We start from the raw sequence: 15778 nt of genomic DNA on the forward strand, positions 1-15778 counted from the left end.
CTTCGTGCATTAATAAAGTTTGAATTGCTGTTTTTACAAAACTTGCATATTGGACTTAACCAGTGTTGTCATGGAGGCCATACGGGACCATACATCGTATGGGAACCTACAATTTTTTTTAATTAATCGTATAGGGAAAATAAAATTTTGTCTATATGGAACCATACAGCATATGGGTACCTAAGTTTTGTACGCAGAGATCTGTACAGATCTTAGATCATCTCTTACCGTTCCTAATGTATTTTCTTTGATGTTCATAAACAAAAATTGTCCACCTCTGTAACACTGGAACCCAGAATTATATAAAATAATGGTTGTAAAACAAGAAGTGCTGCAAATACTCCAAGATATTCATCGAGACAAGTGTGCATCTACGGTGGTGCTACATGGTGTATTCTTTAAATCAAACTTGTACAATTAAAATGTAAAGCAAAACAATTTCTTTACTTGTTCTTTAATATTAAAAAAAATCGTAAAATAACAGTAGGAGAGCTAGAGAGAGGAGAGTAAAATCTATTTAAAGGGAGAGAATAAGAGGTGGGGCGTATGACCAAGAAAAAAATTACCATGACAGCACTGGATTTAACTGGTTTTACTAGTAATAGGACGATACCTATATTGTTTTCTATCTCTGTAGCTAGATCTTTACATAGCATTTACTATTACAAATAACATGTGAGGATATTTGTATAGGCAGCGCTTGTTTTGTTGACAGTCGAAAGTTTTCCGCGCATAGCCATGGCAACGTGATATTTTCCTTATCTCGTTTGTTTTAAACCTTCAGCGTGTCTGAACGTTATCATGCTGTAATTTTCTCGATAGATATTTCATTATTTAATTTAACTCCAAATGCTGCATTCATATTTTAGAAATTGGCACTAATACAAAATAAAATTCTCGTACTATAATCACACACATAGTCTAGTAGGTCTAATGTAAAATATAATCGTACATCACGGTATATATTTCTATAGTCGACAACACTAGTGAATACTCCTGAGAAGACAGCATGTACCCAATGGCCTTCACCGGACAATAGCAATAACTCTTAAGTTCCTACGTCTGTGATAAGCGAGTTCATTATTTTCGACCGAGGATGGGCGATACTCTATGTAATGAAGCTGTCGCCACATTAATGCCCCCAACACATGCCATTTTTAGTTCTCGACAATAATGATTACCTGTAGGTATAGGATAGCCAAGATAGAATTACCGACGGAAAGTAGACGAGGCTTTGCTATCATGTACTGCGTTTTCTGCATGCTTGCAGTCTGACGTACCTATGTCCAGTCTGTTGCCAGCGACTTCCTTTCATTGCACTATATCTGTCTGTGCCTACAAGCGACTGTAAATGAACTAAGATCTTCTAGGAAAACGACTCTGATAGTTCCTGTGAAATAATGCGACCAGACGTTCCGTTCAAAACGTTATAGTCCCGTTTTTAGATGCTCCATTTCGGTGTTCCAACAGTTCCCGTTGGGACGCCTATACAAATACTTCCGTTTTGTTGCAGAATCCAAAAAAAGAATCTTACTAAACAATTTCTCGAAATTTTATATTTTTACATTTACAAAATCGACTAACAAATACTTTTACAAGAGAACGGGCATTAATCTTAGCAATAAGATCTCCCGTTCTTCCATACCTATTCATTACTAGCATTTAAACTAAGTCCCAACGGAAGGTATAAAATAATTCTGGATATAATAATCAATTGTGCCTGTTTGGGATTGGAAAACTATTTAAACTCGGTTCATTATCCAGATCTGCAAAGAAAATAATTTATAAAACTATTCTAAGACCAGTGGTTACATATGCTAGCGAAGCTTGGGTTTTAACAAATAATGAAAATATGCTAGCAGTTTGGGAAAGAAAAGTCCTGAGAAAGATATATGGTCCCCATTTTGAAAATGGTCAGTTTAGAAGTAGAACAAATAAAGAACTAATGGAACTGTATGGAGAGCCGAGTATAGTTTCCTTCATTAAGAAAGGCAGACTTAGATGGTTGGGACATCTTGAACGTATGCCAGAAGGCCGACTACCTAAACGGGCATTATATGGACACCCAGGAGGATTAAGGAAGAGAGGAAGACCAAGGCTGAGGTGGCTTCAGGATGTGGAGGATGATCTGCGGAGAGTTGGATGCAAGAGATGGAGACAACGGGCTCAAGATAGAGATGAATGGTTCCACTGATTAAGGAAGCCCAGGCCCTTCATGGGCTGTAGTGCTAATAATGAATGAATAATAATCAATTTCTCCGAAACATAAAGGTGGTCTATGAACATAATATACAACTTGTTTCTCTCTTTATTTTATGCTAGAAGAAAAAAAAAAAGGATATAGAAAGTTCATCACCATTTTGTATTTTTGACTTCAAATCAGAGTGCGCGCAAGAAGAAATGTTCAAACTGACTGCCCAAGGGCATGGATGTATTCTGGTAGCAAATCACACAACTATTTGCTCTTTTAAAGACATCACATATCTGTTGGATTCATTGACAGTCTTGTTACACAAGTTAGGGAAGCATTTCAATGTTATCAATTAGAGTGGAATAAAAAATAGTCTGCAAAGCGTTCATGTACTCCCTAAGAGCATTTAGCTGTTTGTCACATGATAAGGAAGTTTTTACGTAAATTTGTCCTGACTGCATTGCATTCTACAAGTCCATGCAGAAGATGCATGTTTTCTATTGCTCTGTCAGCGTCAATGTTTTTCGTCGTAAAATAGCTAACTTCAAGTACTACCATTCTCTCATTAAGACCACCGCCACCACCACCACCACCACCACCACCACCACCACCACCACCACCACCACCACCACCACGACTTGGGATCTTTGACGCATTTCGTACTCGCTTATTTGGGAATTCACATTGTAGCGGGACTCCCTAATAATGTGGTTAGCATGGTGTAAGGTCACCGCTTTAAAGTAAGAGACGTGCTCCCTGTTTCAATTCTAGTGACTTACTTAATTACTTACAAATGGCTTTTAAGGAATCCAGAGTTTCATTGCCGCCCTCACATAAGCCCGCCAGCGATTCCTATCCTCAGCAAGATTAATCCAGTCTCTACAATCATATCCCACCTCCCTCAAATCCATTTTTATATTATCCTCCCATCTACGCCTCTGCCTCCCCAAAGGTGTGTTCCCCTCAGGTCTTCAAACTAACACTTTATATGCATTTCTAGATTCACTCATATATGCTACATGCCTTGCCAGCCTCAAACGACTGGATTTAATGTTCCTAATTATGTCAGGTGAAGAATACAATGCGTCCATTTCTGCGTTGTGTAACTTTCTCCATTCTCCTGAAACTTCAACCCTCTTAGCTCCAAATATGTTCCTAAGCATCTTATTCTCAAATATCCTTAACCTCTGTTCTTCTCTCAAAATGAGAGTCCAAGTTTCACAATACAGAACAACCGGTAATACACGTATAACTGTTTTATAAATTCTAACTTTCAGCTTTTTCGATAACAGAGAGGATGACAAAAGCTTTTCAACCGAATAATAACAGGCATATCCCATATTTATTCTGTATTTAATTTCCTCTCGAATGTCATTTATAACGTACTTTAGTTTCTCCACCTTTTCAAAGGATAAATTTCCAATTTTTATATTTCCATTTCGTACTATATTCTGGCCACGAGACATAATCATATACCTTGTCTTTTCAGAATTTATTTCCAAACCTGTATCCTTACTTGTAACCTATATCCTTACTTGCTTCAAGTAAAATTCCCGTGTTTTCCCTAATAGTTTGTGTATTTTCTCCTAATATATTCACGTCATCCGCATAGACAAGCAGCTCATGTAACCCGTTCAATTCCAAATCCTCTCTGTTTTCCTAATGGTATATTTTAGAGCAAAGTTAAAATGTGAAGGTGATAGAGCATTTTCTTGCTTTGGCCCGAAGTGAATTGGAAACTGGCCTATACGGACTCTGCTGTAAGTTTCACTGAGACACATTTTAACTAATCGAACTAGTTTCTTGGGAATACCAAATTCAATAAGAATATTGTATAAAACTTCTTGATGCAATAGTAGTTGATACATCGTCGTTAAATAACAAACTAAAAAATTGCTTATTTCCCGTTACGTTTCACCGTATAAAATTTCAGTATTTTTAAATTGAGTCTACATGATGTTTTCTTCTATCATAGACTAAATAACACGTGGAATATCGTTTCATCTGTTAAACTAAAAGCACGAAATGTGGCTCGTGGTAACTAGGATGACTGCGTTGCTAAGGTTTAGTGGTATACTCACGCCATCGTGAAGACAGCTCCCGGTTGACACTCGCAGATCGCTGCCTGGGACACGAATGAGTCTCCGCTCGCTCCAATCAAGTGCCCGTAGTTCAGATTTGCGCTGTCTCGCGTTAATTGACTGCGGAAAGAATGTAAACAAGTAGTGCATTATACTTTGCACAGACTTTGCCATGTTGTACTCCTACCTACCTTCTAGAGGCAAAAGTTTTCCTTAGTAATTGCTGCGGTTTTCATTTGTTTTCAATCTCACTGTTGCTCCGTTGCTATCTCGCTACTCACAGACACTTTTAAGTACTATTTGCAGTTCATGTTAATTACATTCAAGGAAAGTTTATATAGGCTGCATACCAACTAAGTATCCGCTATTTTAAGGGGTTAGATATAGCTTACTTACTTACTGGCTTTTAAGGAACCCGGAGGTTCATTGCCGCCCTCACATAAGTCCGCCATCGGTCCCTATGCTGAGCAAGATCAATCCAGTCTCAATCATCATATCCCACCTCCCTCAAATCCATTTTAATATTATCTTCCCATCTACGTCTCTGTCTCCCCAAAGGTCTTTCTCCCTCCAGCCTCCCAACTAACACTCCATATGCATTTCTGGTTTCGCCCATACGTGCTATATGCCCTGCCCATCTCAAACGTCTGGATTTAATGTTCCTAATTATGTCAGGTGAAGAATACAATGCGTGCAGTTCTGCGTTGTGTAACTTTCTCCATTCTCCTGTAACTTCATCCCTCCTCACCCCAAATATTTTCCTAAGCACCTTATTCTCAAACACCCTTAACCTATGTTCCTCTCTCAAAGTGAGAGTCCAAGTTTCACAACCATAAAGAACAACGGGTAATATGTCTGTTTTATAAATTCTAACTTTCAGATTTTTTGACAGTGGATTGGATGATAAAAGTTTCTCAACCGAATAATAACAGGCATTTCCCATATTTATTCTGTTTAATTTCCTCCCGAGTGTCATTTATATTTGTTGCTGTTGCTCCAAGATATTTGAATTTTTCCACCTCTTTAAAGGATAAATTTCCAATTTTTATATTTCTATTTCGTACAATATTCTCGTCACGAGACATAATCATATACTTTGTCTTTTCAGGATTTACTTCCAAACCTATCTCTTTACTTGCTTCAAGCAAAATTTCCGTGTTTTCCCTAATCGTTTTTTGGATTTTCTCCTAACATATTTACGTCATCTGCATACACAAGCAGCTGATGTAACCCGTTCAATTCCAAACCCTCTCTGTTATCCTGGACTTTCCTAATGGCATACTCTAGAGCAAAGTTAAAAAGTAGAGGTGATAGTGCATCTCCCTGCTTTAGGTACAGCTTACAGCAGTAAATGTGCAATTCATTTTGTGTTTCAGAAGTGTCTAGTAATATCATAAAATAATGTTATCAATTTCAATCAAAGACACAACTATCTGCAAAAATTTATTTGCTACATGAATATAAAGTATATAAACGTTTTCGCCTTGTGGGGCATCATGAGATATATTAAAATTATGTGATCTGAACTTAGATTAAATTAGATTTATAAAAGCAAATACGAACAGTGTGTAATACATGGTGATAAAATTTCATGAGTTATATGTACAGTATACTAATTGTAACAAGAAATGAGATAAAATGATGAATTTCAATGTAGTGTAGATTCAAATATAATTAAATTGGAATTGTGTGTACATATAACTCATGTTACATTATAATACATATTTATTAAATAATGTTATGCAAATTATGATCATGTTAAAATCAAATGAATAAATAGATAAAACCTTGGGTTAAATTTATTCAATCACAATCAACCTACAACATCGATTACTACAAACTTCGGTATGATACACAGTTCTCCAAGACGTGTCATTTTCTAAACATTGAATAAATTTAACCCAAGATTTTATCTATTTATTCATTTGATTTTAACATGATCATAATTTGCATAATATTATTTAATAAATATGTATTATAATGTAACATGAGTTATATGTACAGACAATTCCAATTTAATCATATTTGAATCTACACTACATTGAAATTCATCATTTTATCTCATTTCTTGTTACAATTAGTATACATATAACTCATGAAATTTTATCACCATGTATTACACACTGTTCGTATTTGGTTTTATAAATCTAATTTAATCTAAGTTCAGATCACATAATTTTAATATATCTGATGATGCCCCATAAGGCGAAAACGTTTATATACTTTATATTCATGTAGCAAATAAATATTTGCAGATAGTTGTGTCTTTGATTGAAATTGATAACATTATTTTATGATATTACAGCAGTAAAGTTTGGAAATATTTAATATTTTTTTCCTCCATTACTGTATCTTGTACAGTAGTGGCAAAAAAAAAACCGGACCGACCCTCGTAGCTGATTTCAGAGCCTTGTTCACTCCAGAGCACGATAGATTGGTAAATAAGACTTTCGTGGTTCGAATCCTACCTGGGAAGAAAACGTTTTTTTGTCCCTTATTCAAATTTATTCCCATTATTTTTCGATTGCTGGTAAAATTCATGTTCTCGGAATAATAAGTTAATTAAGTAGTAAAATATCGCTGCAATCGAAAAGTATTGGAAATAAATTTGAATAAGGAACAAAAAAAGTTTCCTTCCCAGGCAGGATTCGAACCACGAAAGTCTTAGTTACTAGTCTATCGTGCTCTGGAGTGAACAAGGCTCTGAAATCACCTACAAGGGTCGATCCGGTTTTTTTTTGTCACTACTGTACAATAATGAAAATTAGTATGTGTAAAACACAGTCCTTCTGGTATATGAAAAAAATGTTTTTACGATTTAAAAAATTTATTTACTTTTATTTATTTATTTATTTTTTTCAAAATTCATTTCACTGTGCAGTGATGAAGCGTTTCCCACATAACTCAAAAACTATCCAACATTCAGTGATGAAATTTTTTGTGTGTATTTATGCATGTCATATCTACAATTTGATGCAAGTTCACTTCTCTGTCTTTCATAGATTGTCTGATAAAAAATAAATTCTTTTTAAAAAATGGTCAAATATGAGTATTTTTTTCTAACACAAAATAAAAAAATATTATTTATTAAGGAATGTAGTTGAAAGAGCATGATATTGTAAATATGAGTTTCAGTAACAAAATAAAAGAGAGAGAACATGAAAAAGTTAACAAGTTTATGAGTTATGAGGGAAATTGTTCACCACTGCACAGTAAACTGGAACCATTTTGAATTTTGAAAAAAAAAAAAACAATATTTTTTTTTAAATCGTAAAAATATTTGTTTCGTGTAGCAGAAGGACAGTGTTTTACACATACCAATTTTCTTTATTGTACAAGATACAGTATTAGAGGAAATAAATGTTGAATACTTCCAAAAATTTTACTGCTTAAGCTGTACCTAACACCTTAAGGGAATTTATGATTAATTATTATCCGTTGCAGTTGTATAACCGATGTCTTCTTGTAGCTCAAATATTGTGTTCCATATATGTCCAGGTTGCGAACAAAACAGGTAATTTCCGAAATAGTATTTTTTGAGGATGTAGAAAAACTTTATCGAGCCTTCACGTTAATTTTTTAAAACAAGCTAAATTTTCCACGTCTTCCCCGATCTATATTAACGTTAGTTAAATCGTCACCGTTCTTGTTTCTAAGACAAACCACAGAAATTGACTTACGGTATGAAAGTAATATATCTGGCTCATTGCGTAGTTCTCCGTACCTTTACGTCTTGACCTTCAACTCGTATGTTTGTCGCCCTGGTATCGTGCAAACAATTGAATCGCGATTTGTTTGCTCTGTATTTTACGCTGATTTAAGACGGTTTGCTTTACTTTTGACACTTATAGTACAGTTCTATTAAAGTTCACTCGTATCGTTGAAAGTAATGTACATCTAACTTATTTGATTATAGTTGAATATTGAAAATAAGAAACATATTGCAATATTGTTAATTTTATTATTAATTCGTCCTAAATCTATCAATTCAAAAAATCATCTCGTAAATTCTTAAAGATTCCCTGCAGATTATGCAGTTTCATTTATACCACTCAGAAGGCCTTAATTAAGGATATGCTAATTTTAAATAAAATATTTTATTTATAAGTATAATTTTGTAGTCATCTTCTAGGATTTTATTTTATAATTGGTGCTTAATTATTACATTTTATTTTTATAACAATATTCATATTTAATTGATTATATTTGTTTGCTATTAATTTCCGGATCCTCGTGGTCATCCTTAATTAAGGCCGGACGAGTTATTTCTCTCTCTCTCTATAAGTTAATATTTTTTATTTAGTTCTAGTTCAGTAATATTTTATCTGTTACGCAAGTTACAATGGATTTAATGTCCCTAATTTTTTTTTTTTTGTATCCTGTTAGTAATACTTTAATGTTGATATTTTGTTGGTAAAATATGCATTACAAATCCACAATTTAAATTGTACCTTACAAATTCACAATTTAAAGTATTATACATTACAAATCCAAAATTTAAAATATGCATTACAAATCCGCAATTTAAATGTAATAGAATATCTAAGGTTGTCTATAATAAAATACAAATAAATCGAATAATTAAAGGAAGAAAACTCATCTAAATAAGAGGACTCGGGGAAGGACGCCAGAATACTTGTAGCATTACCGCGCTGAATGGCGATAACAATGCGCTGACGTAGATATTGACTGCTTCGAGGGTCCCCAGAAAGCTGCACTAAACTTCTGCCTATGGTGGAGATGAGAGCTTTGGCTTCACTACACCATGATCCGAACGTTTCAACCGCAAAAGGGACAAAAATATAATTACAGTGAAACCTCTCCTTACGGACACCTCAAAGATACGGACACTCCTCATATACGGACAGATTTTTATGTCCCAACTGAAATAATGTAGAAATAATGATAAATTTAACTCTCGTTTACGAACACTCTCAGACACGGACACGTACAGCTGTTTTACAGTCCTAAACCTTGCTTTACCTCCTGACTGCGGACAGAACTTGGATTTCAAGACCTAATGTGTTACAAAAATGGAAAAATTTAGTTTTCAGAATTGTACAGATATTCCTTACCATGAAATAAGATAATAAGAGCCTCGTAGGCTACCAATAGCCCAGCCGGCTATCCCTTGTTGCCTGGAAGCGAGTGGATAAACAAAGTCATTAAAATTTAACTTGTCTGATGGGTCCAATGTTTCCGCGATCGTCAAATTGTATTTTACACATGAAAGGGTTAGTAGGATTTTTCTCTTCACTTCAATCAGCCTTCGGTTTCGAGAGACATGGCACCTGAACGTAAAGGTTGAGTTGAAAACTGTAAATTACAGTACTGCATAACTGTAGACCTAGAATAAAATTGCATGGCACAGTACTGTATTTTCCTTTTTCAGTCTTATCTACTGTAGTTAAAAGTTGCAAAGAATTAACTCAGTATACTATATTTATAATTAAACTAAAGTAATACATTTAATTTAAAGCATAAAGAAATACATCATGTAGGGGAGAGATGGGTAGTATCGGACATCGGGTAATATCGGACAGTGCGTTTCTTTCATCTATCACCAGATGACAGTACCTGAATGACATGGTTACGTTTCTGTGATGTCGCATACAGCAACGTAACCATGTTATTCAGGTACTACCATCTGGTGGTAGTGAAAGAAACGCACTGTCCGATATTACCCGATGTCCGATACTACCCGTCTCTCTCCTATAAGTTATTATAAATTTACTGTTACATTGGGGAGTCTCCCTCCCAATAAAGGACACCTCCCAGATGCGGACAGATTGTTACGTCCCTTCGATGTCCGTAAGTGAGAGGTTTAGCTGTATCTGCAAGATGTTTATATTTATGGTGTTTACTAACAGCGGCACTTTCTGCTGCAGGTCCTGGTGTCTTAGAGGTTGAAGGGGCCAGTGTATCCACACATGTTACAATTAACTGTGTTATCACAGTGACTGTGATAACGTCTGCATTTAGTTTAAAAATTGCATGTGGGAAAGAATAGAAATGTCTGAGTTAAGTGCCACGATTTTCTAGGAGTCATTCGAATTGCATGCAAGATAATAATTAAAACAGAGCAATAAGACATTATTATATTATTTCCTTGTAATGAAGTTCAAAAACCAACGAGTTAGAAAGAGAAAGATATAGAGTGGTCATTGCGCCGCCATGTTTGAAGAAAATTGAACGACCGTCGGTAATGAACTTATGCGCCCAAAACAAAGTGGGCGTGGTGATAACTGACATTAGAATCGTCAGCTGTCTTAATTTCGTTTGCATAAATCAGTTAAACTGAAGTGGAAAAACCTAGTATTTCGTCAAATACGTGCTAGGAACTTAATCTAAACTTATGTACGCTAAATTTAAAACACTTGAGCTATTCCTAGAAGGAATGCTTAAAAGAATAACCTAAGCAAAATTGTCATGTAGTATGACAAGAAGTCCTAGCAAATATACTGAAGAAAATGTTAATATTCCTAGGTTCTTTTAAATGCGACCTGCAAGATTGCCTATAAAATGAACGAGTATGATTCGGATGATTTTATTAAATTGTTTTCCCAGTCTCTACACGTTGCAAAACTATTTACTATGCCATAAGATATAGAATGAAAGTAGGCCCTATATGTAGTAAACAACCTTTACCTCCAAGCTTGTAACGTGGGCGAAACATGACAAAACATCCTTTCAGTTTTTTTGTTACAGTAAAGTATAATTATTATCGAAATGTGAACGTGAGGCCAACAGCCGGCTGGTCTGTCTGAGCCTTTAAAGGGCTGTGGCACCACAGATAATTATTAGTGTATAATTGAGCACCCACGTAAAATAATGGGGTAAGTAGTTACGAAATATATTCATACTTACCCCATTATTGCACGTGGGTGCTCAAGAACATAATTGAGCACCCACGTAAAATAATGGGGTAAGTAGTTACGAAATATATTCATACTTACCCCATTATTGCACGTGGGTGCTCAATTATGTTCTTTCATGTCCTTCCAGTCAAAATACTAACAACAATACGACCTACCCCAGAGTTTTGCGTTATTTTGGATGCGAGTGTCGAAATACAATTTTAATATTTGATTGCTATTACTAGGTTTGAAACGGAATTGTAGCGGTTTTATCCGTATTTAGTTTAACTTTATTACTAGTGAACCATTTATTTGATTAATCGTTTGTCTTCGAAATAGGCCTACTTCTTATAAGCTACAGCTCATCGTCTTCTTGTATAAGCAGTAAGGACAGAAGGAGCAGAAATAAAGGATGCCGGTGTCGAAATACAGTTTTAATATTGTATTGTATTTGTTTTTCACTGGGTCTGAAACGGAATTGTATTGGTTTTATCCGTATTTAGTTTAAGTACATTACCAGTGAACCATTTATTTTGTTTATGCCTGGCGTTGTTACACATTTATGCATGAAAAAAATGCTGCTAATTAACAAAACTATGGACTTAACTTCATAAAATTTACATGAAATATGATATATCAGTTGTCTTTTTCCTTTTGACATTGCAGTTATATGCAGCACACACAATAGGCATGTTTTTTCTTCGTTTTTTTGTACTCCTTACTTCCGTTAAACAACATTGTAAGCAGACGAATTTTTACAAAGGTGGGCGCTTAGCTCAGATCTGCCGTGTTTCGCGGTGGCACCGCAAAGAGCGCTGTACAGGACAACATGGCCACTCTATAGTCTTCTCTTTCTATCTCGTTGTCAAAAACAAACTGCTATCTATCACGGCATACTAGATACTATTGCCAACTACTCAGACAACAATACTTAACCTCAAAGTAAGATAAGCTGAAATGTTACAATAACAGAACAAAAACATGAAAGATTTTTACAGGCATTTATTTATTACTTGAAGCTACAGTTATTGAAAACGCAATTTTCAAAGTTAAATTTTGTTCAATTTTTTTTCTGTGATTGTCACTGAAGTGGATGGACTGAGCTGGAGGTAGAGGGAGTAGCAGTGGGATTACATGTCCAGTATTGCACGTGGCGTCTTATCAGATAAAACACTTCCTTACAAAGAATCTTATCAATAAACACAATTACTGCGATTGGTTGATTTTAAGGCGGTTCTGAAAGGTTATTGGTCAGTATCGCAAATTCATCTTACAAGTTAAATAGTCTGTCTAATCAAATACTTACTTACTTACAAATGGCTTTTAAGGAACCCGAAGGTTCATTGCCGCCCTCACATAAGCCCGCCAGCGGTCCCTATCCTGTGCAAGATTAATCCAGTCTAATCAAATACCTTACTATAATAATACCGGACAGCTGTATACTAGCAGCATTGGCGTGAGTGCGAAATATCGCGGACCTGTCATCTAGCGGAGAGGGATGGAATTACGTCCACATATACAAATATTAACATAACGAGATTCGGACTATTGTTTAAAACGTGAGTGGAATTATATATGAAACACTTAAGAAATGTTGAATAATATTTAATGTAAAGTTATTATCTTATATCAAAGCTGCATATTATGAGAAATATTGCATACTTCATATTACTTTCCGTAATTAATTGTTACATATTTTTTCTTTGGTTTACCGAGACAAAATCAAACTGATATTAGGAATGAATTTACAGTAATGTTTTATATACGCATTGCTGACAACTGCAAAGATAAAATTGATAGTAATCTGATGCTTGTAATAATTAGTAAAGGCATGTGGACAACAATAAAACTTAATTTGATAAAACCTTAAAATGCAATACATTTTAACTTCTATTTATTTATTAGGTATAAATAAAAAAACTAATTTGTATTTTTCTATCAACACAAAGACGAAGGAATTAGGCCTACTAAATAATGTTGTTGTCTTACGTTTTATGAACTGTCGGAAATCGAAAGTACGATTTGGAGCAATTTATAATGCTGCAATTGTCACAATTATAAACAGCACATATACACCCTGACATTTTAACACTAGTACTAATTCATAAAACTATTAACTAGCCCAGCAACAATATACATTGCAGTTGATTACAGCTTGTTTCGCGAGTATCTCCACACCGGTAGGTAGGTAGCAGCACCAGCGTCGTTCTTACGCAAAACTGCTAGCTGTGCGGTATTATTATAGTAAGGTATTTGGTCTAATAGTATTTACTGCGTTACTGTAGCATTAAATAAACTACGCTATGAAATCGGAGCAATCAGTTTGGGACACGTATTGAAGATTCATTATGTGTGAAGTTACACCAGAATGAGGGGTGATTTCGGACAATGTCTTTTTATTTTTTACGCACTGTTGAATTATCAACACTACAAAACATTATTTATTTATTTATTTATTTATTTATTTATTTATTTATTTATTTATTTATTTATTTATTTATTTATTTATATATATATATATTTATTTTATTTATTTTATTTATTATTTATTTATTTATTTAATTATTTATTTAATTATTTATTTAATTATTTATGTAATTATTTATTTAATTATTTATGTAATTATTTATTTAATTATTTACTTATTTACTTATTTACTTATTTATTTACTTATTTATTTACTTATTTGCTTATACCGGCAGAGTTAAGGCCATAAATCCTTCTCTTCCACTCAACCAGTGTTAGAATAATAGCAAATATAAAAATGGCAGAAATGCAGGAACAATATACAACAATAATTACAACTTAAAATTATCTTTCTTGTTGTAATACTATTAATTATGAATGTAAAGTAAAAGACAGTGTCAGATGTGGCCCCAGATTACGGTAATAATACTACTTACTTACTATTCAACAAAAATAGTAATTGAAATAGCATGTACGAAAATTAAGGAAATCTTTGTGATACAGTAATTGAGGTCTTCCAGGTAAATGAACTGGGTACTATTGATTCATTGGTTTTCAGATGGAAAAGTGTACTTAGTGTTCCTTTTTTTGCGGACAGCATAATCTTGCAGGCTCTTAAAAGTATATTTTTTTATAAAAAAATAAAAAACAAAACATGATAGCTCAATATATTGAGAAATACTGAGAAATTCGCACAAGCAAGGAAAAGTTACAGGATTTTTTTTCTCTGTGTATTAACTTTTTCCATGACCTGTCGGGATGTTTCGACTTCTTTCCTCTAACATTCTTTATAACACAAAACAAATGTGGACCCAATTTAGCATAGTTTTCCTCTTATTATTTTAAAATTTGCTATAGTATAACCTTAAATTAAAATACCAAGTTTTGTTTATATTATTTCCATCTATCTTTCATTATATAAAATATAGCAGGACAGCCATCGCGTATTCGGTCCTGCTATTGAAGATAAAATTATTTGGCATTATATGGCTATAAGATATTTGAAGGTACAGGGAAAGAACTAGCTTTGTCCACTTTAGAAAATTGTTTAGGAGAGCAATTTAAAGTCTGTCTTTAGCATATTCTTTCCTTGTATGCTAAATCTAAAATCTTTCATAGTACTTAGACTGTTCACATTATCACAGTGTTTCAGTCATAGGATTAAACTAGTCTACATGGAATCCTACTATACACAACATGCGTAACTCATTTAAAAAAGAAAAACAAAAAAAGGAAAAGAAAAGTGGACAAAGCTCGTTCTTTTCCTGAACCATTCATTTGTATTAATGTTACAGTCCATCACGACTCTAGATTACATTCGACTGCTTAATTATGCATTGAATGAATCTGCAGTGAACAGACATAATACTGACGAACTGATCGAGGAAGTTTGTGCTTCCATTCTCGCAAATGCGCGATTCTTTGTATAGAGTAGGTAAACTGTAGCCGACGTCATTATGCAAGGCCGAAACTTGAGTCTTGAGTAGGCACACCGCGTAGCTTAAGGGTTAGGCCTATATTACACTATCAGATTTATGTGTCACTTGTAGCTTACTCACTTGCATTGCACGAAAGCACAGATAGAAATGACAAAGCTCACCTAGCCATTTTCATCCGAAGAGTTAATGAACATTTTACTGTGTCTGAACGTCTTCTAGATGTAATTACAACATACAACTGGAGAAGATCTTTTCCAGGCACTGAAAGGCACCATAGAACAGAAGAGGTTGAATTTGCAATGGCTTGTGTCAATAGCAACAGACGGGGCTCCAGCTTCATAGTATGTCAAAATAATATACAAACGTATGATATTTCTTATTCTTTTGATGTTATTATTTGTAAACATAAGAAGACCGTTGCCGCGATCCCCCACTGATCGCTCCCATCTGTTGAGGTACGAGTCTCTCCCCCTTTTCTAGCCTTACAGCATACTGTGTTCGGCGGGCAGCATCGAGAGCACGAATGACGATACGCTTTTTGGAGACCTCTGCTTACAAGCAAACATGGGGGCAGATAAAAACGTTAATGTTTTTCTTTCACCATGTTAATAATGTAAAAACAATTTCTTACACAAATTTTGGCCACTCGAGCGCAATTACAAGGGCCCCCAGAAAGTAAGTAAGTTTCCCTGGGGCCGTTTACAGAAAGAAACCACATTTTCATGGAAAGATTTATTGGATCAG

At 34.5% G+C, this 15778-nt stretch overlaps 1 protein-coding gene across 1 annotated transcript in view; it reads right to left on the reverse strand.

The window, feature by feature from the left end:
• Positions 1-4397, reverse strand: part of LOC138708841 (facilitated trehalose transporter Tret1-like) — a 46593-nt gene extending 42196 nt beyond the window's left edge. The window contains exon 1 of the mRNA XM_069839076.1: positions 4273-4397. Within this exon, the coding sequence (XP_069695177.1) occupies positions 4273-4277 (5 nt within the window). The 5' untranslated portion in view covers positions 4278-4397. The remainder of the gene's footprint in view (positions 1-4272) is intronic.
• Between the last annotated feature and the right edge of the window lie 11381 nt (positions 4398-15778).

Source organism: Periplaneta americana, chromosome 11 (assembly GCF_040183065.1).
Source record: "Periplaneta americana isolate PAMFEO1 chromosome 11, P.americana_PAMFEO1_priV1, whole genome shotgun sequence".
Taxonomy (NCBI): Eukaryota; Metazoa; Arthropoda; class Insecta; order Blattodea; family Blattidae; genus Periplaneta; species Periplaneta americana.